The sequence below is a fragment of the Trachinotus anak genome, unplaced genomic scaffold, assembly GCF_046630095.1.
Source record: "Trachinotus anak isolate AG129_WGS33_773 ecotype Australia unplaced genomic scaffold, CSIRO_AGI_Tana_v1 ptg000028l, whole genome shotgun sequence".
In the NCBI taxonomy this organism is placed as follows: Eukaryota; Metazoa; Chordata; class Actinopteri; order Carangiformes; family Carangidae; genus Trachinotus; species Trachinotus anak.
In genome coordinates, this window is record NW_027273879.1 from 15,859,404 (window position 1) to 15,885,526 (window position 26,123).

At 40.2% G+C, this 26,123-nt stretch overlaps 2 protein-coding genes and 1 pseudogene across 4 annotated transcripts; all 3 read left to right on the top strand.

Annotated features, from left to right (window-relative positions):
* Window positions 1-3,898: 3,898 nt before the first annotated feature.
* Window positions 3,899-13,496, top strand: prkab1a (protein kinase, AMP-activated, beta 1 non-catalytic subunit, a). 3 transcript variants are annotated; one of them, XM_071466274.1, is made up of 9 exons: window positions 3,910-4,005; window positions 6,114-6,177; window positions 6,300-6,482; window positions 6,624-6,793; window positions 7,153-7,246; window positions 7,697-7,811; window positions 8,030-8,163; window positions 8,633-8,701; window positions 11,142-13,496. In XM_071466274.1, the coding sequence occupies exons 3-9, from the start codon at window positions 6,333-6,335 to the stop codon at window positions 11,217-11,219; spliced, it is 810 nt and encodes a 269-aa protein (XP_071322375.1). In that variant the 5' UTR covers window positions 3,910-4,005; window positions 6,114-6,177; window positions 6,300-6,332; the 3' UTR covers window positions 11,220-13,496. The 3 variants fall into 3 exon arrangements, with proteins under 3 accessions (XP_071322376.1, XP_071322374.1, XP_071322375.1); XM_071466275.1 differs by lacking the exon at window positions 6,114-6,177 and having other exon boundaries at window positions 3,899-4,005; window positions 6,257-6,482; XM_071466273.1 differs by lacking the exon at window positions 6,114-6,177 and having other exon boundaries at window positions 3,899-4,005.
* Window positions 13,497-15,637: 2,141 nt separating this feature from the next.
* On the top strand, window positions 15,638-17,156 carry LOC139611695 (phospholipase A2, minor isoenzyme-like). Its single transcript, XM_071466564.1, has 4 exons — window positions 15,638-15,797; window positions 15,901-16,048; window positions 16,139-16,272; window positions 16,539-17,156. The coding sequence occupies exons 1-4, from the start codon at window positions 15,749-15,751 to the stop codon at window positions 16,655-16,657; spliced, it is 450 nt and encodes a 149-aa protein (XP_071322665.1). The 5' UTR covers window positions 15,638-15,748; the 3' UTR covers window positions 16,658-17,156.
* A 7,038-nt stretch (window positions 17,157-24,194) lies between these two features.
* On the top strand, window positions 24,195-25,913 carry LOC139611663 (piggyBac transposable element-derived protein 4-like; annotated as a pseudogene).
* Window positions 25,914-26,123: the final 210 nt, after the last annotated feature.

A 26,123-nucleotide genomic window follows, 5' to 3' on the forward strand; every position in this document is an offset into this window, starting at 1 on the left:
TGAAAACCTCACCCATGCCATCTCAAACATATGAATGTCAAGAGGATCGCAGCACAGGGACAGTAAGAAGTGGCAATCATGGAGTAGATAGGAGCCGAGAGTCTGCTCCAGCTTACATCAAGAGGACAGAACCATGGCTCTCAAAGTATCACGGCCACTGGACCTTTCACCTGCCTACCATTAAAATGAAAAAGACTGTCTCCCAGATCACCAAGAGATCACCTTTTCAATAAGGGGTTTGCTAGGGAGAGGGTTGGATGGAAACTGTGGTATGAACTATCCTTTGCCCCGAAGGCTTGCAAGCAAGGTACAAAAAGCATAATTGGTGAAAATAGAGAAGGAAAACAGAGTTGTAGTAGTCAGAGAGTGTAGCTATGAACCGTCCGCTGCCCAGAAGCTTCCTTTTTTAGTCTGTCGGTAAAAGAAAGAATAGGGAGGGGTGCAGCAGCAGCATCCTCCCCAATGTTAAACTGAAGGTCACAGTAAGAATGGGAGAGAGACACATACCATAGAAAAAGAGCAAAAGACAGAGAGAGACTAAACAGGAAACAGAGTTATAAGAACACAAAGAATGAGACAGTGTGTGTGGGAGAGAAATCATTTAGATGAGGCTATTATGTAACTGTTTCATAAGAGATTCAATGAGGATGGTCGTGACCAGGCTAATTGCCACATTAAATGCTGAGTCAAATGTGAAACTTGAGCTCTGATTTAGTCCAAGGTTATCCCACCCAAATAGGCCCACAAATTACCAGGCTAATGAGAAAGATTGTTTTAAGCCCTGCGATTCAGCCTTCATGCTATCTGGAACATTCAGCTTATGAACAAGTTCTCTTTTCCAGTCAGAGGCCTAGTACACTTTACAGGGCTGAAACACAACTTTGTAAAGAAATCAGACTTGTCAGTGTGATTATGAACAACATCTCATGTTGCAAATTTTATTCAATCTATTTCTTTATATTGCTAACATCTGTAGAAAAATTGACAAATTACAGTCAATGTTAAAGGCTGAAGAAGTCTACTAATACATTAGAATATGCGTGCTTCAAAAATGCAACATTAACAGCTGTTAGCTTACCAGTTTAGAAGAAATTGTTGTGAGTTCAGCATCAAACTTAATTCCTTTACTCACTAAGAGCTGTCTCCAGTGGTTGAAAGCAACCTTTATGTTTTGCTTCTATATCTGTCATTTCTTTTCTTAAAGTTAGCATGCTAACCAGCTACCTCCAGCCCAGTAGCCCATCTCATCATTTATTGTTTATTTTTTATTTAAATAATATAGCTCCTTTATGGTGTAATTACATATTCTGTACAACAGTGTTTTTCACAGACGTGTAATTAAACTGCAGTGGTATCTCTGATGGACGTTGATGGACGTAGTGGAGTGTAGTTTTGAGTCAAACCCACATCAAACCTCTTGCTGTTTAAATACTTATTCGAGCACAACACATGTTTAATCCGCCTGTAAAATCTGTCCTGAACAAATATGAAGCCTATTTGAGAAACCTTTGTTAAAAACTACTACTACTGTCCCTTTGTTTTTAAAGCATTTTTAATATGAAACTATATCTTTGTGAATATAAGTTTATATTTCTTTAGTAGGAAACAATGAGCATGAGAATGCTTTGGAAGATTGATGGATTGTGAGTTTTGCTTTTCACAGAAGCTGTGGACAATAAGAAGAACACAGAATAACACTGAGCTGGTTTAAGCTTATTGTAAGATGATTCTTTTCCATTATGTTCAACCATGAATGCTTTAATAAAACACATTTTCATTCAGTGTTTGACAAAGAAATAATCGCATGAATACAAGTGTGTTGCATGCACAGATGTGAGCCTGTGAGAGTGCCAGAACAACAAGTGTGAGTTTGTGAGTCATCGTCTCCCCATGAGGAGCTCAGTATAAAGGTTATCTGGCTTGTCCTACGGAGAGTGTATCAGGGCCAGCTGCTGGCTGAGGTGTTATGGAGTAGCTAGCGGCTGCTGTGTGATGGCTTCACTCAGCAGGGATGAGTAATGGTAAATAAAAGTGGCAGCGTGGTCATGGCTCAGGGGAAGCACTGCCAGGACGGAGCCATGGTAAAATGTCAGCACATCAGTAACATCACGGAGTTCATCAGCAGGTTTGTGAGCCAATGCAGGATCTGTGATAAGACTGTGAAAGCTCTCCCTGTTAGGGATTTAGCTTCAGTTTTCTTTTTCTTTTTTAGGCTTTGGGGAGAAATTCTATCAAAGCTGGCACTGAGGTTGTAAATCTTACAAAAATAAAAATTCTCCTCAAGATGCTAAGTCATTTTTTTTTCAGTTTACATTTATAAACATTTAAATAAACTTATAATTCTATGTCCTAAACATTTGCCTCAGTTACTGACTATACTATATACTATACTGTATATATGGGAAGGGATATCTACATAAACAGACTGACAGACTTATAAGAGGAAAGAAAGTAGGAGCTCTAATCACACTGGATAAAATACAAGAAGCCTTTAAATGATCCAATATCAAGGTTAACCCACTCCCCCCTCTGTCCTCGTTCTATCATTGCCAACTGATTTTCAACACATCAAAACTAACAACATGCTATACCATCCAACTCCATCCCTCCACTCCATTTTTAGATCCACCTCCGCATGCAAGCAAAAAAAAAAAAAAAAAAAAAAAAAAACATCACATCCCACCTCCACCAGCCAGGCCAACTTCTTCCTCGGAGCCCACTCAGTCTCCGCTGCTGACGTGAGCCAATTACAGCGGTCTGGTTCCAGGACAGTCGACTAACATGCCTGGCTCTTGTTTTTTTGTTTTTTTTTTCTTAAAGCTAATTTTATGAAATATTAAAGTGGTCTTGTGAAAGTGATGCGTGGCACACATCTCTCCTCTACTCTTCCTGCACAAAAGCATGCATATGAATTCCTGAATCACGCATTAACGGTCTTATTGTTTTCAGATTTCTTTAGAATTCCTATATTGTCCTGGATAAGAAGGCGAAGAAGAAAGAAACCAACAATATTAGGTGGTTATAATAAGGCATAAAGGCTGTGAAGGGAAAAATTAAATCCCTGTAATTGAACACCCGGTGAGGACTGACATCTGTGTACTGCAATCAACTCCTACCATGCCTATAATTTGGGGCTGTGTCTGCTGTGACATTCTAGATAATAGGGACTTGTGAAATGTAAATTCTGCTTTTAAATGGTCCAGTGATATCTACCCCCGCCCCCTGTGTGCTGTTTGGGGCGGTGAACATCATTATTTAATTTTATTGTCAAAGTTTGAGGAAAAGAGAATTGGTGTAGTCCTAAGAATGGTGGCGAGGGGACAAAACAAAGATGAAAAGACACTTTCAGCCACTGCTGCAGCACAACATGACTCCGCTAACAGAAGAGACTGTAACAGACTGAACTATGCCCCATGGGGTGAAAGAGCTAAAGAACAATTAGCCATTTCTTGCTGTCATCAGAGCAGCTAAGGGAGGCAATGCTGTTGGCAAAAAATACATTTGTAACACCAAAGCGAAAACTGTTAAATTATACAAAATCTGAACCCTTACCAATAAGAGATATCTACAGCACTGGTGTAACTAATTAACACTGATAATGGCTACATTCCAGAGGCCTAGCATTATGCATGGTGGCTGATAAGTATGACTTTATGGTATACTTATTTTCATACTCTACATGTCACTTGATGTACGCTTCCATCTAGTGTTTAATATATACAATTACATCTCTTAGTACACATAGAAAAGAATATATAGAAGTGAAAATGTTATGTTATGATAGTGAAATTAAGACTGCCACAGTTTATGTGATGATACATAGGGAAGTAAAACATTGCGGGGTCACTCAGGAGGTTTTAATGAGGCGCTTATAGTTCTACCTACTGCGCATGCGCGTAAGAGAGGAGGCGGGTTTGTTTGTTGTGACGGATAATTTGTTTTCTGCTCCGGTGAAATGGTTGTGAAGAGTTAACACCGACAGCTACGACTCTGAACACTGCGCAGGTAAAAAGCTAAACGCCGGTCTGCATGTTTAGGTAGTGCTTTCATTCGTTATCCGGTGTCACTTTTATGTAGCAACCAGTAGCACTGTTTGGGTTGCAGGACCTCCAGCCGGCTACACAGCTCACTGATGCTAGGTGCTAACTAACGTTACCTTTAATAAACCATTCAGCCAACGTTACATCTTATTGCTACACAGCCGCCCCTGGCTGAAGCTAAATCACACTCCGTCCAGGCAGCTCGGGTGAATCCCACCAGGTAGTGAAGGTGTTTCTTTATTTGCAGTCAGGTTTTAAGATAAGCTAATGTCCGTTAGCCTTCTTCGGGGGTCACGGGGGTGGGGTGGGGGTGGGGGGGTGGGGGGGGGGGTAATGGCAGCATCATTTTGCATTTAAAGTTGACACGGAGTGTGGCAATGCAGGTTTTTGGTAGATAGCTACACATAATTATATGGTATCTGTTTAATTTATCATCTCACAAAAACTTTGTCGGAGTATTTCGCCCGGTGGTGGAAACAGCACTTTGCTGTCATACAGAGAAAAAGTGCTCCACCTCCATCATCAAGAGTAGCACTGATGCAGTAGAAGCACAAACCTTGAAAGCGACTTCAAATTATTTCCCCAAATTATTATGAAGTAAAATGTTGCAGTTAACGGTTGATTTAATTTTGATGATTGGACGCTGACAGGGAAGTGGCAGATTTGTTTTGTTTTTGTTTTATCGGAAACAGTTTGAGCTGCTGAACACCAGCCCCTCCATAGGCCCTGACCCAGACTTTGACAGTGTTGGGAAAGCTGCTTTGAAAGCATGGCTTTGCAAGCTACCAATTACTTTACACTGGAAGTAGTTGAACTACAGTAAAGCCACCCTAAGGAGAAATTGATAATGTTTATGTGATATGAAATTATAACAAAATGTTATACAAAAAAGATAACAACTGGAAGATTCAAATAATGCAAAAATGCAAAATGGTATAAAGTACATAAAAGTCATATGCAGGTTTATTGTAAAAAGTATTCACAGGTCATATATAAACCAAAAAATAAGTTACCATACTATTCATAGGAACGTGAAAAGAATGATAACTTTGCTTTGGTACACAGTAACTGCTTAGATATGGCCATGGGGATTCTCCCTCAGACTGAGATTTGAGAGGTAGCCTATAGGTGTTGTTGTTGAGCCCTTGGCTTTTTCAAATGCACTACACAAATGTCAAGTGTGTGGTGTAGACTGCCTGACAAATGACTGCCTGGGTGTGCCTTCACAGCAGTCCACTAGTTCACTTACATTGTTTCTGTGAATATATACAAGCCTTTTCTGTAACCATTTTGCCTCACTTTTATTATGTTGTAATGACACTTACTGTAGTATTCATGTGTTAAGAATTAAATCAGCAAGAAAAGTCTCAGTAATGTGTAATGAAAGAAATCAATATATTTTCCAGTTTTAAACAACTTTGGCTTAAGTTTGCATTGTCATCTCTGGTAGTATGTCAGAGTTTGGCTGTATATTGGTTTCATTTTAATTCAAACTAATATGCAACTACATTTACACAGAGGAACATCCTTGAAATAGGTAAGCTATTCCTCTTGAAGCCATATCTGCTTTTCTTTTGTCAAGGTCATGTTATCATTGCTTACTTATGCAGCTGGCAGTGCAAAGTGATTTTTTTAAAAGCACCACCTTACCATCTTTCAGCAGTAACATATGCAAGTAGAAATGCATAAGATAATTAATAAAAGCCAATAAGTGTTGATTGTGATGGAGTTTCTATCTCGAGAAGGTTTCTATTCTCTTCAAGTATATTTCATACTGAGCCTAACGTAAAAAGTTACACTCTAACTCTGCAGACACCCAGGTGGTGTGAACAATACTGCCCTGTGTTATTCAGTTCCCAGTGGCAGGGATTCTGTAATGATTATACAGTTTTGCTTGTACAGCCATGTTGCGCAAAGAACAGATAGCTTCAGCTGTTACATGAATACAGTTATACAGGCAGTATATCCCTCTGAAGTGGAGTAAAACTTTCCACATGATTTTGATCCACTGCTGTTTGTTATTTATGTTCTGCTCATGTGAGTTTGCTCATTCTGCTGCTTCACTCATTCTAGACAGGACCGTCAGTGCCCAAGGTGGAAAGAACTTTGTCTCATCTGACTGATGGGGTCTTACAAAGCAAGTGTTGTTGTCAGCATGCCAGAACTGTCCATTAATGACTAATGACCTTATTTGAGAAATGTCACATCTTTTACAGGCTTTTCTGAGTTGTTGTTTGGCTTTAAACCTCCTACTCACAGTGACCTTGTATTGGCCTACAAGAAGACAAAGCCATGGGGAATACCAGCAGTGAGAGGGCTGCGATGGGCCAGGGGGACAAGGCTCAGCGGAGGGACAGCCGAGGTATCAAGGAAGGAGAGAGACCGAAAATCCTGATGGACAGTCCTGAAGATGCAGATATTTTTCATGGTGAAGATATGAAAGTAAGTCACGCTGCTGTCTCAAAGGCAGACTATCTGCTGCCAACATGATAATTTGGTGCCCGTAGACCTTTTTTAAGGTATACAGAAAATGTTAATAAGCAAACAGCTAATGGAGTTTTTTTTCTTTGACTGATATTTCAGGCTCCTTTAGAGAAAGAGGAGTTCCTTGCATGGCAGCAAGACTTAGAAGCAGACGACAAAGCGCCAACTTTAGACCGACCAACAGTCTTTCGCTGGACTGGAGATGGCAAGGAGGTCTACCTCTCTGGGTCCTTCAATAACTGGGCCAATAAGATTCCCCTTATTAGAAGGTGAGCATGTATCTTGAAATTTTGTCTCCTCATTTGATAGAGTTATTTGATATAATATATAACATTTACCATTTCATTTACCATTAAAAAACTAGCTAGCACTCAGCACTTAGAGCATCCTTCATGCTGGTTAAACAGGTGGTTGTTTCATGAATGAAACAGGTCAATATAATTGTTAGATTGGTGTACAATGTCAAAATGTACCTCTAAAGTTTCTGGGAGTAAAGGGTAAAGTCTTGTTGAAATTCAGTTCACTGGTTAGAGAGCATACATATTATTAATGAGGCTGAAGATTCAAAGAGAAGTTACTGTGTCAACTCACCTGTGTGCCAAATGCTCTCTCTTGTCATCTATCAAAGTCAAAACACCTTTGTGGCCATTGTTGATCTGCCTGAGGGGGAGCATCAGTACAAGTTTTATGTGGACGGCCAGTGGACTCACGACCCAGCTGAGGTCAGCAATTATTCTCAAATATGCACACTAATATTGCTTTTTGTCAAACAGGCCTTTCATCAGTCACCATTCAGCTAGAGAGGTTGTTGCAGCTGTGATTTTGCACTACAGTACATATAAAGGCCTTCTAAAACTGAGTATATTCTAGCAGGAAATGTCTTCTACCACATCCTGTGATTATAATCACCAGCATCTGTAAATAAAGCATTACAGATCTGATAAGACTGAAAGTCTGGGAAGGCCAGTGAACCGATATTATCATGACATAATGAATTGCAATGGTTTTGCATTATTGTATGTTGTATCTTAATCAGTATTGCATAGTGTAACTGCAAGTGAGTATAATGAGTTTTTAATTTTAGCTGGAATCAATAATCTTGAGTGAGACCTATTATTACCTATAGTACACAAATCTGAAAATAATTGATGACACATCCTGTTTCCTGACAGCCAGTTGTGACCAGCCAGCTTGGCACAGTCAACAATATCATCCAGGTGAAGAAAACGGACTTCGAGGTGTTTGATGCTCTAATGGTGGACTCACAGAAATGCTCTGACATGTCAGGTAGGCACTGACAACCCATTTTCATGTCAGCATCACCGATGAAACCATGATTTTTGAATTCAGTCAGAAATTAAAACTTCACAGTACAATTTTGAAATTGAAATTTTGTGCTATTGTGTAAACTGAAGCCAGGATTTCTACATAGCTTCTGAGGAAATGTTGTTCTGTCTTAGTAATAGTCTCCCGCCCCTGTCTGCTCTCCTCCCTTCCTCAATTAGACCTCTCCAGCTCTCCTCCCGGACCATATCATCAGGACGCCTATGTTCCGAAACAGGAAGAGAAGTTCAAGTCTCCACCCATACTCCCGCCACACTTGCTTCAGGTCATCCTCAACAAAGACACTGGGATATCTGTAAGTAACTGTAATGCAATAAAAGCAAGCCTTTCACACATACAGTTATTTATGATGTGGATTTTCTTGAGATAGTGAACTTCTTGCTCATTATTTTTCACTATTTTGCAATGTAACTGTTATTCCTTGAAATTAAAACATAGTTAAATATTGCAGGTATTCTGAAAAAGCAACAGTTTTGTAATTAATCTAATTAATTATCATTTGCATTAAATGGAACATAATGTGAAACAACAATCTTATACTCGAGCCACAGGCTGCAACAGCCAATCAAAAAATGTAGCCAAATTACGCTGCGAGTAACCGATAAAACACATCTATGAAATGAGGCAAGTATTGAATCTGAGGAGCTAATATACAATTAAAATACGGAAATAGAGATAATAAAAATGGTGAGATGGAAAAAAGAAATATAAATTAAATCTGTTCCAACATTCTTCATGTTTCTTTTCATAATTTTTTTTTCCAGTGTGACCCTGCATTACTCCCAGAACCCAATCATGTCATGCTCAACCACCTCTATGCTCTTTCCATTAAGGTAAGGTCTCAAGCTGACTGAGTCACACCAAAAATAATTCAGTGTGTGCTATTTTTTCAGCTGCTGATATGTGGGAAAACTCTCTCAGTGACACATCAGAAGTGACCACATTTTTGTTAGCATTATTAATATAAAGAGTGAGCTGTTGCCACTGATAGCTAACTTGCACGTAGCATGCTTTTGAATGCCAACAATGATAACAAGGTACTATTAGAGTAGCTGAAGGACAGCTGAAGGATCCCAACATTGTGACAGGAAAAACAAACAAGGCATGCATGGCAAGATATAAATAAAGGCAGTGGTGTCAGACTGAATGGAGGGAAAAAGATGGAAAAAAACCACACACACACACACACACACACACACACACACACACACACACACACACTAATGTCCTGCTCATGCACTCCTCGTTGAACCATGCACAGTATTTGGTTGGACTGCAACAGTGAATTTCCATGATATATACTAGATTGCATTACTAAATCAACAAAATTATTAATACGGTATTAATAATTTCACAAAATACCACAGGAGCGTGGATTACACAAGTGTAACAGCAGCCACTTTTTTCCAAGTGACAGTTACCCATAATCCAAAGCAGTAAAGGTCTGAGAGGTCCAGAGGACCTATAGTGTGAGGAGAAAGAGGAATGAGGCTCCGTCAGAGCTGAAGTGGACTGTAACGAGAACTGAGTCCTCTTTCAAATTAACTCACAATGCAGAAATGCAAAGAGAAATCTTTTCTGTTGGTCCACTTCAGGAGGACTGAGTTTGGTTCATTTGAAAAGGACTATAAAAAACCCCTAATATTCTGTTGCTTCTAACTTTCCCTCTAGATGATTATTTTACGATTAAATATAGTTAAAATCACAGCACAGTCTCTGTTTTTAACATATGTGTATGTGATTTTGTCAGATGATGTTATGGTTATTAAATCAAGATTTTAGCAGTGCAGAGCAGCAGCTTGGAAATGACTATGTAGTCTTACTGGACAATGTTTAAGTCACTATTTCAAACTTGTTATGTTGTCTGACAACAGAAACAGAGCAACTTGTAAGGGAGAACAGCTTTATTGGAAATTCAGCTGTATTAAAATACTGTATGTGAGCACAGAAAGGGGGACAGAAGCAAACAGATGAATGGCTGAAACCGGCTGACACTAGGCAGAATGCAAATACGACGTGATGATGTCAGTTGTTTACAGTGGCTCCAGTGGACCTAGTCTTGTTTTCATATCAGTTGGTGGCTGGTCAGATTGTCAAATGACCTTGGTTTTAGTGTGTGTTGTTCTTTTCAAAGCCACACAGGAGCCCTGCAACTGTGATCAAACAATCATACGGGGTCAGATAAAATGCTACAGTGTATATATGGAAAACAACATTTTTTTAAACTTTGAAGTTCATAAATTCAACTGTTTCTTTGTAGGAAGACTGCAGATTTTTCATAGATTTGGAAACAGCTTCAACCGCTCAGCTGTAACTCTGTTAGTTGTACTTGAATGCATTAGTACAAAAATTATCTTAAATTAATATGATGCTTCAGCTCTCTGGCCTTGTCAAATCAGGGAGGTGACTTCCAATCTCAAGGCTCTATTTTATCAGTCCATAGTGCATGGTCTAAAGTGCATGGGGCAAGTGCATGTAGGGCAACCAGTGACCCCAGTCCTGGCACACAAGGGGCAAGAAAGGGCTGAGCAAATCAACGCACTGCACACAGCCCTACAAAGAAGCAACAGCACAAATCACAATATTGGACATCTTTTATGGTATATTATGAGAAATGTAAATACATTTTCAGTTCATTATGAATTTGTGTGAGTGGGTTGAACGCTGCTTTGTTAAGTAGAAAATCCCCTCTTGTTTCCCTGCACAGTGTTTTTGTAATGAGCTACAGCAGAGTGACAGTGATAAATTTTATCCACCATCACTTACATTGATGGTGGAAGCACATTAGAATGAGATCTCAAAATGGAAACAAGGAGTGATAACATTAAACAAAAACTTTTTGAATGTACATACAGGCGCCTGAATATTGTTTTAAGACAGATTTGAAAAGTTGTGAACCTCCACTTTATTATAAAGCAGCAAAAAGAAGTGTTTGGTTTCCATTAGTAGCAGGTTAACAGCAGTGTTGCAGCTTTGACACCACAATACATGAGCGTCTTTGTGTCTCTCAAAGTAAGAACAGGGATATAGTAGACATTATATAGCCTGATTGTTGATGGGGATTAGTGAGCGGAGCAGGTCTTTAAGATTAGTGGTTGGCCTCCCCACTAATCTCTATGGTTTAAAGTATGGTAACAGTGCACATGGTAAGACTGATACCATTGTCCCCACAGGGCCCACGTGTATTTAAGCTGCAAGCACACATTTCATTGTGTATAAAGTGTGTGTTTTTTAAAGTTAAATTTTCCTCCATTTTATCCTTTTCTGTCACAGGACGGGGTGATGGTGCTCAGTGCGACACATCGCTACAAGAAGAAGTATGTCACCACCTTGCTGTATAAGCCGATCTGACTGAAGACTCTTTTTAATTCTATCCCAGTGTGTTAACTGTACACTGAGTGTACAAAATATGAGCTCCACCTGTTTTTTTTCTTTCCATGAAGCGAGACGAGAGAGCGGATGAATCCAGGATCATATCAGTCATGGGTTTCACTTGTAAAATCTACATCCTGACTTGAAGAAGCAGCTCTGAAGGAGGTGGAGGAGAGAGATTACAGATTTAAAAAATATATATTTTTTAATTTGTAAATTAAACTTTTATTTTCAGTAAAATTTGGGAACAGTGTTTACTATAGGAACGCCCTGAAAACAAAACAGAAATTAAAATTATGAAAATGAAAATAGGTATGCGCAGTAAAATGTCATCAGATTAATCATTTGTATTATTGTACAAATCTGCTGTAATAGTTTGGTTAAATGATGACATTATCCATTCTGAGCTTTGAATACACAGCTCTGAGATTATATCTTGTACACTCACTGTATGCCCAGTTGTTGTACACATCTGCTGGGTATGATCAATGCCATGCAGTTACCACAATCCTTCATAATCTGCCTTTACTGTACTACTGTACTACAGCCCTCTGTAGTTTTTTTTTACAACAGTAACTTTGCTTAGTAGACATAGAGAGGCATTAATAATGAGGTAGGGCACAACGACACGTCTAAAGTCAAAGCAGACATAAATGTAATGAGGAGAATTGGTAATGCTGGGGGGATTAGACTGAAAGACCTCAGATACGTGAGGTCTGTCGTCCTACCTATGGTTAAAGACAACAGCGGTACAATCAAGAATGTGAATGTGAAGGTCAAAGAAGAAAAAAATGCACTGCAGTAGTTTTTCACTGTTTTCTTTTTTTGCCTATTTATCTTGAAATAGTTGAGTTTTATAGTGCGATCACAGAGCGCACAGTAGATATTTTTCTATTATTTGTGAAGTATTCAGTTAAATTTTTTTTTTCTATTTTGGTTGATGTGGTTTGTTTTGTTGTCAAGAGTTTTCTCAATATAGTTGCAGTGTTGTAGTCATTACCATTCCAGTCAAGTGTCTTAGCAGGTTGTTAGTTAGGACTAAGACAATGTAGTTGAGACCAAAACCATATCATGGATGACTTTGGTCTAAATAACTTTATTAGTGTTGCACTACAATAGTAATCATTTATTTTTATGTAGAGTATGCACATTTACAGCACGACAATGTATCAGAAGAATAATGCTTACACTTTTGAACACCTACACAGGTTTAGTAGTCTTCACACTTGTATACCATTGCACAAGAGTCCTAATAATTTTCCTTCTTTTATACAATGTAAGTACATTCCAGAAATTAAGAGTCACACCATACAGTTGGTCCCTGCTGACTTAGTCAATATTCAATTTTCAATTCAATTCAGTTTTATTTGTGTAGCGCCAAATCATAATATACATTATCTCAAGGCACTTTACAGGGTAAGGTCAAGACCTTACTTTATTATAGAGAAAAACCCAACAGTTCCCACAAAGAGCAAGCGCTTGGCGACAGGGGGGAGGAAAAACTTCCTTTTAACAGGAAGAAACCTTCAACAGAACCGGGCTCAGGGTGGGCGGCTGTCTGCCTCGACTGGTTGGGTTTAAGAGGAGAAAGAGGCGGTGGGGGGAGGAGAGAGGAGAAAAGAGAGAGAGAGAGACCAGGAACAGCTGTATAGGTACACTATTGGCATTGTTAGTTTGTGCCATGGAACATTGCCAATCTTTAGCAGTAATGCCGAAGCTTCAGATGAATTCATGGTTAATGAAAAAAACCTAACAGGAAAGATACTTAACAATGACAACAGTAGATAAAAGTCAAAGTGACCAACACTGACAAAGGGACTAGCATAGGATCCACTCTGGAACTTTTATTGAAGAGTAGCATAGTTAACATGTTTGTCTGCATTGTTAATGGGTTGTGTCTGTTTCATGAAGTCTGAAGGACTGGACTGAGTTTAAAGTTAAAGGTATGACTTGGATCATCAACATATCATTGTCAAGTTATGGTATCCAGGTGTAATTGCCATGAACAAATGAGACCATGATGTTGATTATAGGCCAGTTGAGGTCGACACTCCTCAGTCACGGTCTCTTTTGTTGTTGTTACTTTTGCTATTGTCTCAGAACTAACACGGCAATGACCCAGTGATAAGAAGATGCTGGATATTCAAATAAATAGCAGTATCATTAAAAATGTTATTGAGCCTTTGAACCATGCTGGTGTGTATACATTTTCCATTTTGAGAAATATTTGTATTAAAGATTAAGTTATAGTACAAATTCATTTGCAGTTTGTTTTATTTGTGTGTGTGTGTGTGTGTGTGTATATATTTGTTTGTTGTCAGCCTCACTCAAACACTCATGAGTCCATGTGTAGAAGGCCATGGCTTGTTTTGACTCACAGTCATGGGGATTTTGAAAACTTTTTAATCTGTATTGGTCAAAACAGTGGTTTTTGACTTTTTGTGTAACACATCCTAACAGACTGAAATAATTTATCTGCTTTTAAAATTTTAAACAATTACCTGACTGGAGGAAGAAAGTAAATAATGTAAAATGAAATACTAGTGTGAGCAAGAGTCATTCAACATTTTGTAGTGAGAGCATTCAGACAGAGGAAGCTTAAAGGCTGCACAGAAAAAGATCTTTAATGCAGCTTTTTCCTAATTAATTTCATAGTAAATTATGTTTTATACACTTAAAATGTTGTATTTACAATATACAGTACTTGGCAAAGAAGTACAAAGGGACCTTTAAGCAAACGTGGCTCGGGAGGAAATAAAGACAGAGAAAGATCACTGTCACTAGTTCACACATAACTGCCAGAGAAAACAAACGTTCCCCTTCCCTGCTCCTGTGCCTCTGAGCACTTTGCTCCCAACCTTCCCTTTGCTCTTCATATCATCATAGCTGTGATCTGGAAGTCTGGGATTTTCCATGTCTTGTTGCATATGGCGGAAAGTCCTAATTTGCTGGTTAAATTTACTCTTATGTTTATCTCTCTCTATTTTGGGCATGAGGCTATTACATAATTACACAACAAACAGTGTCAATAGAAAGTATAATATAAGTGTACATTGTATTTTACAACTGTTTGCCTGAGGACTACTTTTCTTACAGTTTGTCAAATAACTAACTGAAATAGGACTGTGCATGCACATGTTCATTTACAGTGACCTTACACCTATTGATCCTATCAGTGAGTCTTTATTATAAAATAATGATGTATTTTATAAATTGCTGCCTTATGTGTAACAAGTGACATTAAGTAATGATAATTTTTCACTCTGTATGTTGCAATATTGCTACACCTATAACAAGGCATATTAGACAGTTCTGATCATTGTGATGTGTCATGCACAGTGACACACAGCTTGCAAATGTCTGACCAGGGTTTGACCCGTGATCAAGAAGATGGAGGGAGCCCAGAGTTTACAGAGACTGGAAAATCATTCAGGGACCACATACCTCTCCTAAAGCTACTTGGTCCACTACATTATTTATTTTAATCACAGAAAATGTCTTAATAGGAAACATTTATTCTGTATGTGGATTAAGACCTGTATGAAAATACACATAGTGATAGACAATCTAGGGATACATATACATGTTTTTTTTTTGTTTTGTTTTTTTATGATTTTGAATGAGACAAGATGTTGAGCGATCAGGCCTGGCTCACTGTTGGAGGGGGTTGAGGTCAGGGTTCTGCACAGGACAGTTGTGTCCTTGGGAAAGCCATTTCTTTATCAACCTTACTTTGCGCATGGGCTTATAATTATAGCATTAAGATTTCTTTGATTGAAAATGGGCCAGATCTGCAAAAATAACTTGTCAAATTTAAGTGAAATCAGATATCAGATATGAGTATGACTGTGCTTGAAAGAAGCTAATGTGGCTGCTGCAGCAAGGGATTGTCGCTTGATAAGATTTTTTAAGTCCTGCCACCAGACGTGACAACATGAGATAAAAAAGGATAATTTCAAGGAGTTCTCATTTAGCTTAATTACATTTTCGTAAATTTCCCTAAAGAGAAGTTTAGAATACGCCTTGTGCAAGCCAAATGAATAAAACTTGAAACATAATGCTTTTGTTTGAAATTTTAGAGCTAAAAGTACATGGTAAAGCATGCTGAGGTATCTGCAGCAGACATGTCCCTTGTACTTAGCTAAACAAATAGGATAAAAAAGCTAATTAAGACAAGGCAAGTGATATTTACTTGAATCAAACATTTTTGATGATATACATGGATCCCTAATGTGACGGCTGCACAACTCAAGTCTAGAAGGAACATCAAACATATTTGACAACAGGACGGGGTTAAGTAAAGTTAACAGAATGTGGGAGTTTTTATTCACTTTTACACATGCTGGTCTGTGTTTGAATGTCAGATCCCGTGCACAGTGAGGCGTGCGACCCTGTGTCGTGTGAACAGCTGACAGGGCAGGTCCCAAGGCCTCATGCTTGATATATAAAAAGGGCCTGATCTTAGAGTGAGAGTGCACTACTCATTGGCTGAAGTTCTGACTCACAAGATGAATACCCTCCAGACTCTGCTTCTCCTGGCTGCAGGCCTCTCTGTTGGTGAGTACAACTTGATAAGACCTGTTCATCGGCACGCATGAACGTTTTGGATATACTCATCTTCTGGTTGAATTCTGATTGTTCCCCCTTTGTTGCGTTTCAGCCCAGTCCTTGGACTACAAGGCACTCAACCAGTTTAGAAAAATGATCCTCTGTGTGATGCCTGATAGCTGGCCTGTTTTGGACTACGCTGACTACGGCTGTTACTGTGGCAAGGGAGGCTCTGGCACACCTGTGGATGATCTGGACAGGTTATGATTCAGTCACTTTGATTAATGCTAAGATGACATAAAAAAAAGCCTATTCAGTCTGTTTGAAAATATGTCTTGTTAAACCTGTAGGTGCTGCGAAGTGCACGACCAGTGTTACACTGATGCTATGCAGCACCCCGAGTGTTGGCCCATCATCGACAACCCTTACACCGAGTTCTACGACTACAGCTGTGACGAACAGAACAGGAAGGTCACCTGCGGCAGTGAGTACACCACAACAAAAAGCATTCCCTGCTCACTTGTTCTCATAAACTCATTCAGTTGCTCATAACCCCAACAGTAATATCCATCTCCCTCTTTTTCCCTCACTATATTTTTTGTTCTTGTCACAGTTAAATTTAGCAAGTGTGAAGGGGATATAAATGTAGATGGGGGAAAGTTACTCTATTATATAAAGATTTATACTGTTCTCAGTTACTTTATCTATTTTATTGGTAATCATAATTGCTCACTTCTTTCTCATCCTCAGACAATAACAACGAATGTGAGATGTTCATCTGCGAGTGTGACAGGAAGGCAGCTGAGTGTTTTGCCAGATCACCTTGGATCCCTGAGCACGAGCACCTGCCCAGCGACCAGTGTCAGTAAAGATGTCCCCAACCAGTTTTCAGAAGTGACAGATTGTTTTGTTAATTTATTGAAAAATCATTACTTTCTTAGATATTTTCACATAGACCTTTTATTATACAGTCACATTCAAAATATTGTGATTTCTGTATGGGGCAATACATCTCCCATACTTTAATTTTACTGAACTACAACCATCCATGATTTACTATGTGGAACTGTAAAGTTGTCCTGACAAAAAACACAATTACATGTGCATTTCTCATTTTACCTCTCATGCTGTCCACTGATGGCCGGATATCCAAGGGTATAATCTTAACTCATTATACCAATAGAGGGCACTATGGTCTACCTTTTTCTTTCCTGGCCTGCAGGATGAAATCGGTAGTACACCTGCCATTTGATGCTTGTTTCTCCAGCCATCCTGCTGTACTTTCTGTAAACCTCCCACAACCAGTGTTTAATATTTTCACCTAATCAAATAATAAAAATGCATTCACACAGAAAAGAAGAAAAAGAATATTTGGATTTTTGTTTTGCTTCTGTTTATTGTGGGCATGAATGGGAATTGTTTTACACTTTATTATTTTATACACAGACAAAATCAGACTATACATCTTCTTCCTTGACAAATGTACAAATATGCAGGTTTACAATACACAAAACATAATTTTGCCTGCAGCTTCCATTAGCCACTTTTAGCAACGACAATATTGCTCACCACAACAAACAGTGCTGTGGTTGCAAACAATTCATTCTGTATTGTTAGTGACACTGGTTATTTCTCTCACTTTTTCTTGAACACATTTTTTACTCATTATGTGTAACTCCCAGGGCACCAGAGGGCTGCAGGAGAGATGTGGTTGCCTGTGAGATCATTTGGGGCCAGAATTTTAAAAAACCCAGTTGCTGTAGCCTAGCGTGTTGGTTTCGGCTAGCCGCCACTGTTAGCTCCCAGCCCCTCACTCTTTGGACCAGTCTTCAGGGTATTGTTCTGTAGTATCTGATCTTCCCTATGGTATGTGATTTCATGGGTTTGCTTTGTTTAGCTAGGGGGCTCCAGGTCAAAAGTTCTAGGTGCCATTGGGAAATAGGTGACTCCCTCATCTTATGTAATGAAGCCCTTTTTATTTACCACATGCTTTGTCTCAGGTTCATGAAGACAACCAACCATCCTATAGTGCTTGATTTGATGCTGGACATCTTGTAATAAACCTTTTTATATACAAGCAAGACGGTGTCAGCAGAGTTTCCTTCATCATCTTCACATCATCGCTATTTAATAAACAACAAGAATTTTGGCGTCACAAACAGGATGAGGAAAAGAGAGATATGAATTTTGGCGTCACAAAGTCCGGACTTGTTGTGGCCTGCGGCATCACCGACAACTTCAGCGCACCTACTCCCGCATCAAGCCGGCAAATACGGTGAGCATTTCTCACGTGATTGGGCGCTGGTTTGTTCGTTGAGGCTGTTGTGTGTTTGCTGTCTGATCACACCGTAAAGAATCATTTGTGTGAGTATGCCATGATGTGTTGATGTGGGCAGTGATGCTGCGTTCTAAATTTGGTTTTATTGCGTTGTGAACAACACAAAAGGGGGGAGTACAATAGAGAAGATAGAAAATAAAAGTTGAAGTTAAAGAAGTGAAGAAGATAAGAAGTTGAAGTAAAAAGTGTAGAATAGCCTAATTAGTAACGATAAGGTGAGCTAAATAACACAATGCAAGATTAATGAAGATTCTTAATGGTAAGACACGTGTATATTAGTCACTGCGTGAAAGTTGGCTTTGAGAAATAGTCGGATTTTGCTAAAAGAAAAAATGAGGAAAGTAACAACCCTGGGCCCAGGGAAAATTGGAAAGATGGAAAAAGAGACAAGGTAAAAGAGAAGATAAAAGTAAAGAGAAACAAGAGAAGATAAAGAAAATAGAGAAGACAAGAGGAAAAGAAAAGAAAAGAGACTAATAGAGCTTGGCATTCTTCAGTTGTTTGAAAATGAGGGACAGAAATTGATAAAAGCTGCAAAAGATAAGAGAGATAGAGGTGCAAAAGAAATAGGAAAAAATGCAAAAGAAATAGAAAAACTAATGGTAGAAATTAATGCACCTTTCTCACATATGGACCCAGTAAAGAGACCCCCCACCTCATGAGAAGGAGGTGAAGTTTAAGGAAATTTATCCCCAGCTCCCAGTGATCAGTCAGGAAGGTAAATATCACATCAAAGATGAGGATGAGCGAATAATAGAAGCGGGACAAGCGGAAACAACTATTAAGATGTATGCAAGCTCCAAAAGTAAGAAGAAAACGGCACATTTGGAAACTAAGGGTGAACTGAGGATTAGGAGGATGGAATTTGGAGATGATGATGATCACAGTGATCTGGAAGGGATCATGGGTGGATATGACCCTGCAGTCAGACAGATACTGGCTAGAGCGGAAAAGAGAGGAGGCAAAACATGGAGGAAAAAGGACCCAGGAGATGATAGCTCTAACAAAGGTGAAAATGGAGACAGCAGTGGAGACTCGGAGAGCAAGGGTCCTTCGCCTTCGAGAGAGTCCAGTACCAGAGTACAAGAGGACAAACAGAGGGCTTTAAGAGAGGTCAAAAGAAGTATAGACCAATGCCTTTCGTACTTGGATAAATCTACCAGATCAGAAAGCCGAAAAGCACTGGTGAACCAGTTAGAGGAGCTGCAGATACAGAAGAAAGAGTTGCGGAAAAAAGGCTCCCAAAAAAGTACAAGCCTTGGAAGAGTACAGATATGTCAGATATACTTGAGAAGTTACCTACTCTTCAAGATGGAGCACATCCTTGGATTTCGAAGTTGCAAGAGATTATGGTGGGAACGCAGCCTGCCATAGGAGATATTAAGAGACTTTTGGCCAACATCCTTGGGGTTCCAGCTATGGAACAGATTCTACAGAAAGCTGGACTTAATCGATATGTCTGGACTGCTGTGAATGATCCAGAGCTGTTTGCTGCAAATAGAGGTAAAGTGTGGAAAGCGCTGAGAGATACATTTCCAACAAATGTACATACTGATAATATTCTTATTGAGCCACTGGGACAGGAAGAAAACCCAAGGGCCTACGTGTGGAGAGCTCATCAAGTGTGGAGAAATATCACAGGAAATGACCCGGACTTGAATCAAATGTAGCAGTCAATTTTGCGAGTCAAAATACAGAAGGGGCTGCCCCTACCAGTGAGGAGCAAACTGGCAGAGGTGGTTGGCCTTGGAAGCATGACAAAGGGTGTTTATACGGATCATATAGCCCATCAAGTGGAGCTACATAGGAAAAAGGAGCATGACCAGAAAGAGCAGGACCAAGAGACTCTCAGAAAACTCAATCAAATACAACTGGTGGATAACAAGAAGAAGGAGAAGAAGCAGGCTCTGGTTATACAGAGTCAGTCTCCACTAAATCAACCATCACCACAACCGCAGCCGAACCAGGTCCAGTTCCAATCGTCCCAGCCATCATCGGTGGTTCCAGTTGTTTCCTGCCCACAGCCAGTTTATGGTCAAGCGCAGACATGGAGAGGAAGAGGTCGAGGAAATTTAGGAAGAGGAAGAGGAGGAAATTTTAATCCAAATTTTCAACAGTTTACAGAAGTATGTTATAATTGTGGACAGTTTGGCCACTTTGCCCGTGAATGCAACAGGCCAGTAGGAAACTTCAGAGGAGGATTCAGGGGCCAACCAACGCCATCCCGGGGACCAGTGAACCCTTACAGGGGCCCGGAGCCAGGATTCTAGAGGTGCCCAGAGGACCCGCGAGGGGGGTGTCCGCTGGTCGTGTCAGGGCCGGTGAGAGATCCAACAATAGTGGTGAAAATAAATAATCGACCAATGGAAGTGATGGTGGATAGCGGAGCTGCTTTCACCAGTATTCGGCCTGAAGATGCTGTATACTCCCTATGTCTGGTCAATTGAATCGAACAATCAGGTTTGAAGGAGTGAAACAGATTCCTCTCATGGAACCAATTGAGCTCTGCTATAAAAACCTGAAGACTACAATACCCATACTGGTATCAGAATATACACCTATTGCACTTTTGGGAAGAGATGCTTTGTGTAGACTGAACTGTACAATAAAGTGTACACCGGCTGGCTGTCTGGAAGTGCCAAATGATATTGTTCACCAATTATTGATGACAACGGAGACTGAAGCTTCTTCAGTATTTTGGATTGGAAATCAGATTTTTTTTGGAGCCAGCTAAATTGTGGGAGAAGTTCATTGTAGCAAACATGCCTGATGTGAAGCTTCCAGAGTATCCATTCCACTGTACGCTCAAGTATTTCAAGAATGCTGCCCAATCGAACTCAATCAAAGCAAGTTCAACTCAGTTCGTGCTGTATAATTTTGGGACCACTAGGAGCAGCTAGGAAGATAAATAGAGATGATTACTTGGATAAAGAGTTTGACATCGAGAAGAGTGTGTCACATGTGACTTTGTTGGTGTCTGAGGAATATGAACAGAAGCATATAGGAGAAATGATGGCAGAAGCAGAGGAAGCTGTTTTTGTACCGGTAAAAGGGAATCTTGTGATCTGGAGGAGTGAGGATCAGCGATTCATTTAGATTATGATCTCTGCTCATGGACAGGGACAGCCACAAACTGTGCAGATGACACATGAGTCAATTTGCAGTGCTGAGATGGACTCAGACTCTATGAGAGAGGAGATGCTGCGACAAGTTCCAGAATGTTTGTGGTATCGGCATAGGACCGATATTGGACTTGTGGAGACTTGAAGTCAGCCCAACCAGTGAAAGTTGAACTCCGATCAGGAACCAAACCTCCTTGGAAGAACCAGTATCCACTGAAAGAAGAGGCAATCCGAGGGATTGAAGCACAAATTGAAGGACTTTTGAAAGCAAATGTTTTAAAGATAACACAGAATCCTCAGAATAAAACGCCTTTGTTGCCTGTGAAGAAGCCAGATGATTCTTATCGTCTGGTACATGATTTGAGAGCGGTGAATGAAGTGGTAGCTGATTTTCCAGCAGAAGTGCCAGATCTGCATACTTTGTTAGCCCAAATTCCTCCAGATGTGACACATTTCACAGTGTTAGATTTATGTGGTGCATTTTTCAGTGTTCCACTTAGCATAGAAAGTCAGGGTTTATTTGGCTTCACATACAATGGACAGTTCTATGAGTACAAGAGATTGCCACAAGGGTTCAAACATAGTCCTCACATTTTCAATAAAGTATTGAGGGATGATTTGGTAGGGATAGATCAGATATTAAAAAGCACTGTTGTTCAATATGTGGATGACATTATCATTTGTTCACCAGATGAGGAAACATGTCATAAGGACTCAATTAAATTGCTACAGATACTGGCAAAAAAGGGGCACAAGGCCTCTCAAAAGAAGCTGCATTATTGTCAGGAAAAGGTAGTTTATTTGGGTCAGACAATAACGCAGGGACACAGAAGCATTTCTGACAGTCATTTAGAAGCTATTCGTAAGGCTCCAAAGCCCAGAACAGTCAGAGAGATGATGACATTTCTTGGTATTGCTGGTTATTCCTCAGCATGGGTAGAGGATTGTGCTAGTTTAATGGGGACTTTGGGGGCTATGATTAAAGACACTGGGAATGCTCAACTTCATTGTAATCTTTCCTGGACACTGAATGGCCTTTTGACTTTGAGACGATCAAACAGAGGTTACAAGAGGCTCCAGCGCTACAACAAGAATTTCTTGTTGTATGTGTCCACTTCTACTGGGGGTAAATATGCATGTGCAGTTCTTTGTCAGCCAACAGGTATTGGGACAAGTGCCACGGTGTGCCACGGTGAATCGAGCTGAGAATTTGCCAACTTCACAGGATGGTGACCCACATGATTGTGTTCAAGAAGCAGAGAAATACTCGAGGCTCAGATCAGATTTGCAAGCCCTCCCACTGCGTGTGGGAGGGCTAACCCTAACCAAAAAACATCACACAACTCCTACTCTTTACTATCCACACTGGATTATGGAGATATCCTATTGGGTCATGCTGCTGCCACTGGAGGACATGTAACAGTGTGCCATTCAATTCATCAGTCACTGTAGCAATTGCAGTCACCACTCTGAAAAACTGGTTTCCAATATCATATTATGTGATTAATTGGACAGTACGTTCCCACAGTTTATTAAGGAGATATACTTGTGCCAGTGACTCCTGTTTCCTGACAGTAACTGTCTGCAAACATTTGTTCTTTGAGGGACAGTTTGTACTCTGAAGGAAGAGATTAAAATAGCGTGAATGTTGCAACACAGCTAATTTGGACTTTCTGACTCTTTGTCCAGCACTGTCAGGATGGCATCCTATTGGTCAGCAGCACAAATTTGAAGGTTAACATTCATCAAAATGGATGTGAAAAAAATGTGCGGATTTACTTGAGCAAACCCAGTAATTGCAAACAATTCCCTTGAAATGAAGTGAATTGCCACAAAGTTTTTGTTTTACTACAAGAATGAATTGAGTTTCTTTTTTACCTGGAGCATCACAAACTTTTCTTGGATGCTTCCTAGGTTTTTCTGCCATAGGCTGTGCCATACTTCTAGTTGCTGGAGCCAGCTCTGTCTCTGTCACTACAGTTTCTCCCCTCTTCAGCTCTGGCAAACCAATCACTGCTGGCTGCCATAAAGCAAATGCTTCTAGTGATCCCGAAATGTCACCACAGATGCCAGTCTAACACCAGACACCAACCCAACACTGCTGAGTCTAATAAACAGATAAGTTCTTTAAGGATAAAATGCGCCTAAACCTGCTGTAAACTGCTCACATGCAACACTCAGCTGCGACATGTCCAAAGGCAGTAGTCCTGTGCTGGGAGGATGCTAACGTGAGAGAAAGGTGAAAGACAAAATAAACAAGTCTAACAGAGAGGTGACTAACAAGGAGTGGTACAGGATAAGCAGAGGGAGATGTTGTCTCACAGTAGTTGGCTGCCATAGTGTCTAATAATGACTCCACCCTTGCATAACCTTCCTCTAGTGTTTGGGTCGACCCGTTTTAAGGTTTTAAACACATAAAAGTACTACATAAATTTGTTTATTGCATCAAGACTTTTTGACTTTGTCAGGAACAAAAATATTAAACAAAATAAAATCAAATAAATCAATTTCACTAAATTATAAAATGCTCTGGTGAAAATTATTACCTTCGTGTTCTTAGGGTCGGTTTCGATCCAGTTATAAGATTATAAAACAATAATGAGTACCAAAACTGAAATCATAAACACACTATCAGCCAACAGCCCACAGCCAGCTCTTCCTCACAACCACTTGAGCTTCAGTTAGGGGCTTCTCTCTTGTTTGACAAAACAAACAAAGACGGACATGTCCAGGCACGTAAGGCCAATTCAGTTTAGATCTGGTGACTTGCAGAGTACACATCTCCAGTTTACAGCATACAACAATGAGAAGAAGATTTAATGTAAGCCAAGCTCTGGATCATATCTTTGCTGACAATGAGACAGAGGACACACAGCAGCATAGCGATACAGATGAGCAGGTTTCTGAGGAGGAAGATGATGTGGAGTATCAACCGGAAGACACAGAAACATCTGATCAGTCTGATTAGGAGGCTGCTCCCGCTCCTGCTGAAACATTCAAATCCAAAAGTGGCAACATCTGTTGGACCTCAGTACCTCCTGACGTACATGGCAGGGCAGCTGCTGCAAATGTAATCAAAATGACCCCTGGGATCACAAGGTTTGCTGTGACGAGAGTAAGTGACATCAAGACATGTTTTGATCTGTTTACGGAATTGTCACTAAAAAAAGTCATCATTGCTATGACAAACCTTGAAGGAAAATAAGTCCACGGCAACATGTGGGATAACATTGATGAGGAATACCTGGATGCCTACATTGGTGTTCTTCTCCTTGCTGGAGTGTACAGATCCAGCAATGAGGCCACTGATAGTCTCTGGGACGCATCGACAGGCAGGAACATTTTCGAGGCAACAATGTCACTTCAGACCTTTCGAATGATATCAAGAGTCCTCAGATTTGACAACAGAGACACCAGAGCAAAATCTGACAAGCTTTCTCCCATCAGGGATGTCTGGGAGAGATGGGTGCAGCTCCTTCCACTGATGTTCAACCAAGGGCCAGAGGTGACAGTAGATGAACGTTTTCTCCCTTTCGGTGGAAAATGCCCCTTCCGGCAGTACATGCCCAGTAAGCCAGGCAAATACGGCATAAAAATCTGGGGAGTCTGTGATGCAAAAACCAGCTATGCATGGAATCTACAGATTTACACAGGCAAATCTGCAAGCGGCATCCCTGAACTGGACTGCAAGGTCGCAACATCACTTGTGACAATTTTTTTTTACCAGCTATGACCTTGGACAAGAACTTCTCAGGAGGAAACTCACCATGGTGGGCACAGTAAAAAAAAAAAAAAAAAACCTGAGCTGCCCGCTGAAATGTTGCAGGTGAAGGACAGGGCTCCACTTTCCTCAAAGTTTGTTTTTACAGACACCACCACTGCTGTTTCATACTGTCCAAAAAACCGACGGAATGTGATACTGATTTCCACCCTTCACAAAGATGCAGCGGTGTCATCAGGAAGTGACAAAAAGCCCATAATCATCCTGGACTATAACAAAAACAAAGGAGGAGTGGACAACCTGGACAAGCTGACTGCCACCTACACTTGCCAGTGAATGACCAGGAGATGGCCAATGGTTGTGTTTTACAACATCCTCGATGTGTCTGCATACAATGCATTTGTGTTGTGGACCCACATTCACCAAGGGTGGAACTCAACCAAAAAAAACAAGCAGAGAATGCTTCTTGAGGAGCTAGGAAGTTCCCTTGTCAAGGCGCACATTGAGCAAAGGCAACGGGTGCCCCGAGACCCAGCCACTGCAGCCTTGGTCAGACAGCTGCAGAGCTCACCAAGCACTCCGTCCATGCCCACAGCAACAGGAAGAGCATCAGCGCCAGCATCCTCCTCAGCCAGCCCTGCCTCAACATCAACCACAACAGCCACAGCCACAACCGCAGTGAGACCACCTGATTCTAAAAGAAAGAGGTGTCAGGTCTGCCCTAGCAAGAAGGACAGAAAGACAAACACATTGTGCTTCACCTGCAAAAAATATCTCTGCAAAGAACACACTAAAAGTGTCACTTAGATGCATGTGTGGCAAAACACATGCATCTAAACACACACGCATGCGCATGCATGTTCTTGCACAGAGAGACTTTTTATGGACCTAGTACAAATGTATTGTGTGTCTACTGCATAATATAGCTCTGCAAAGAACACACTAGTGTCACTTTTTGCCACACATGCATCTAAAAACACACAAATACACATGCATGTTCTTGCACACAGAGTTTTCATGGAACTAGTACTTGATTTCTGTTGGTTTGATTTGCTTGATTGGTTGTTGTTTGTTGTTTGTTTGATCTTGCAAATCTACATTTTATTATTTTTTTTATTATTTATTACTAGTTCTGCTTTTCATTTTGTATTTGT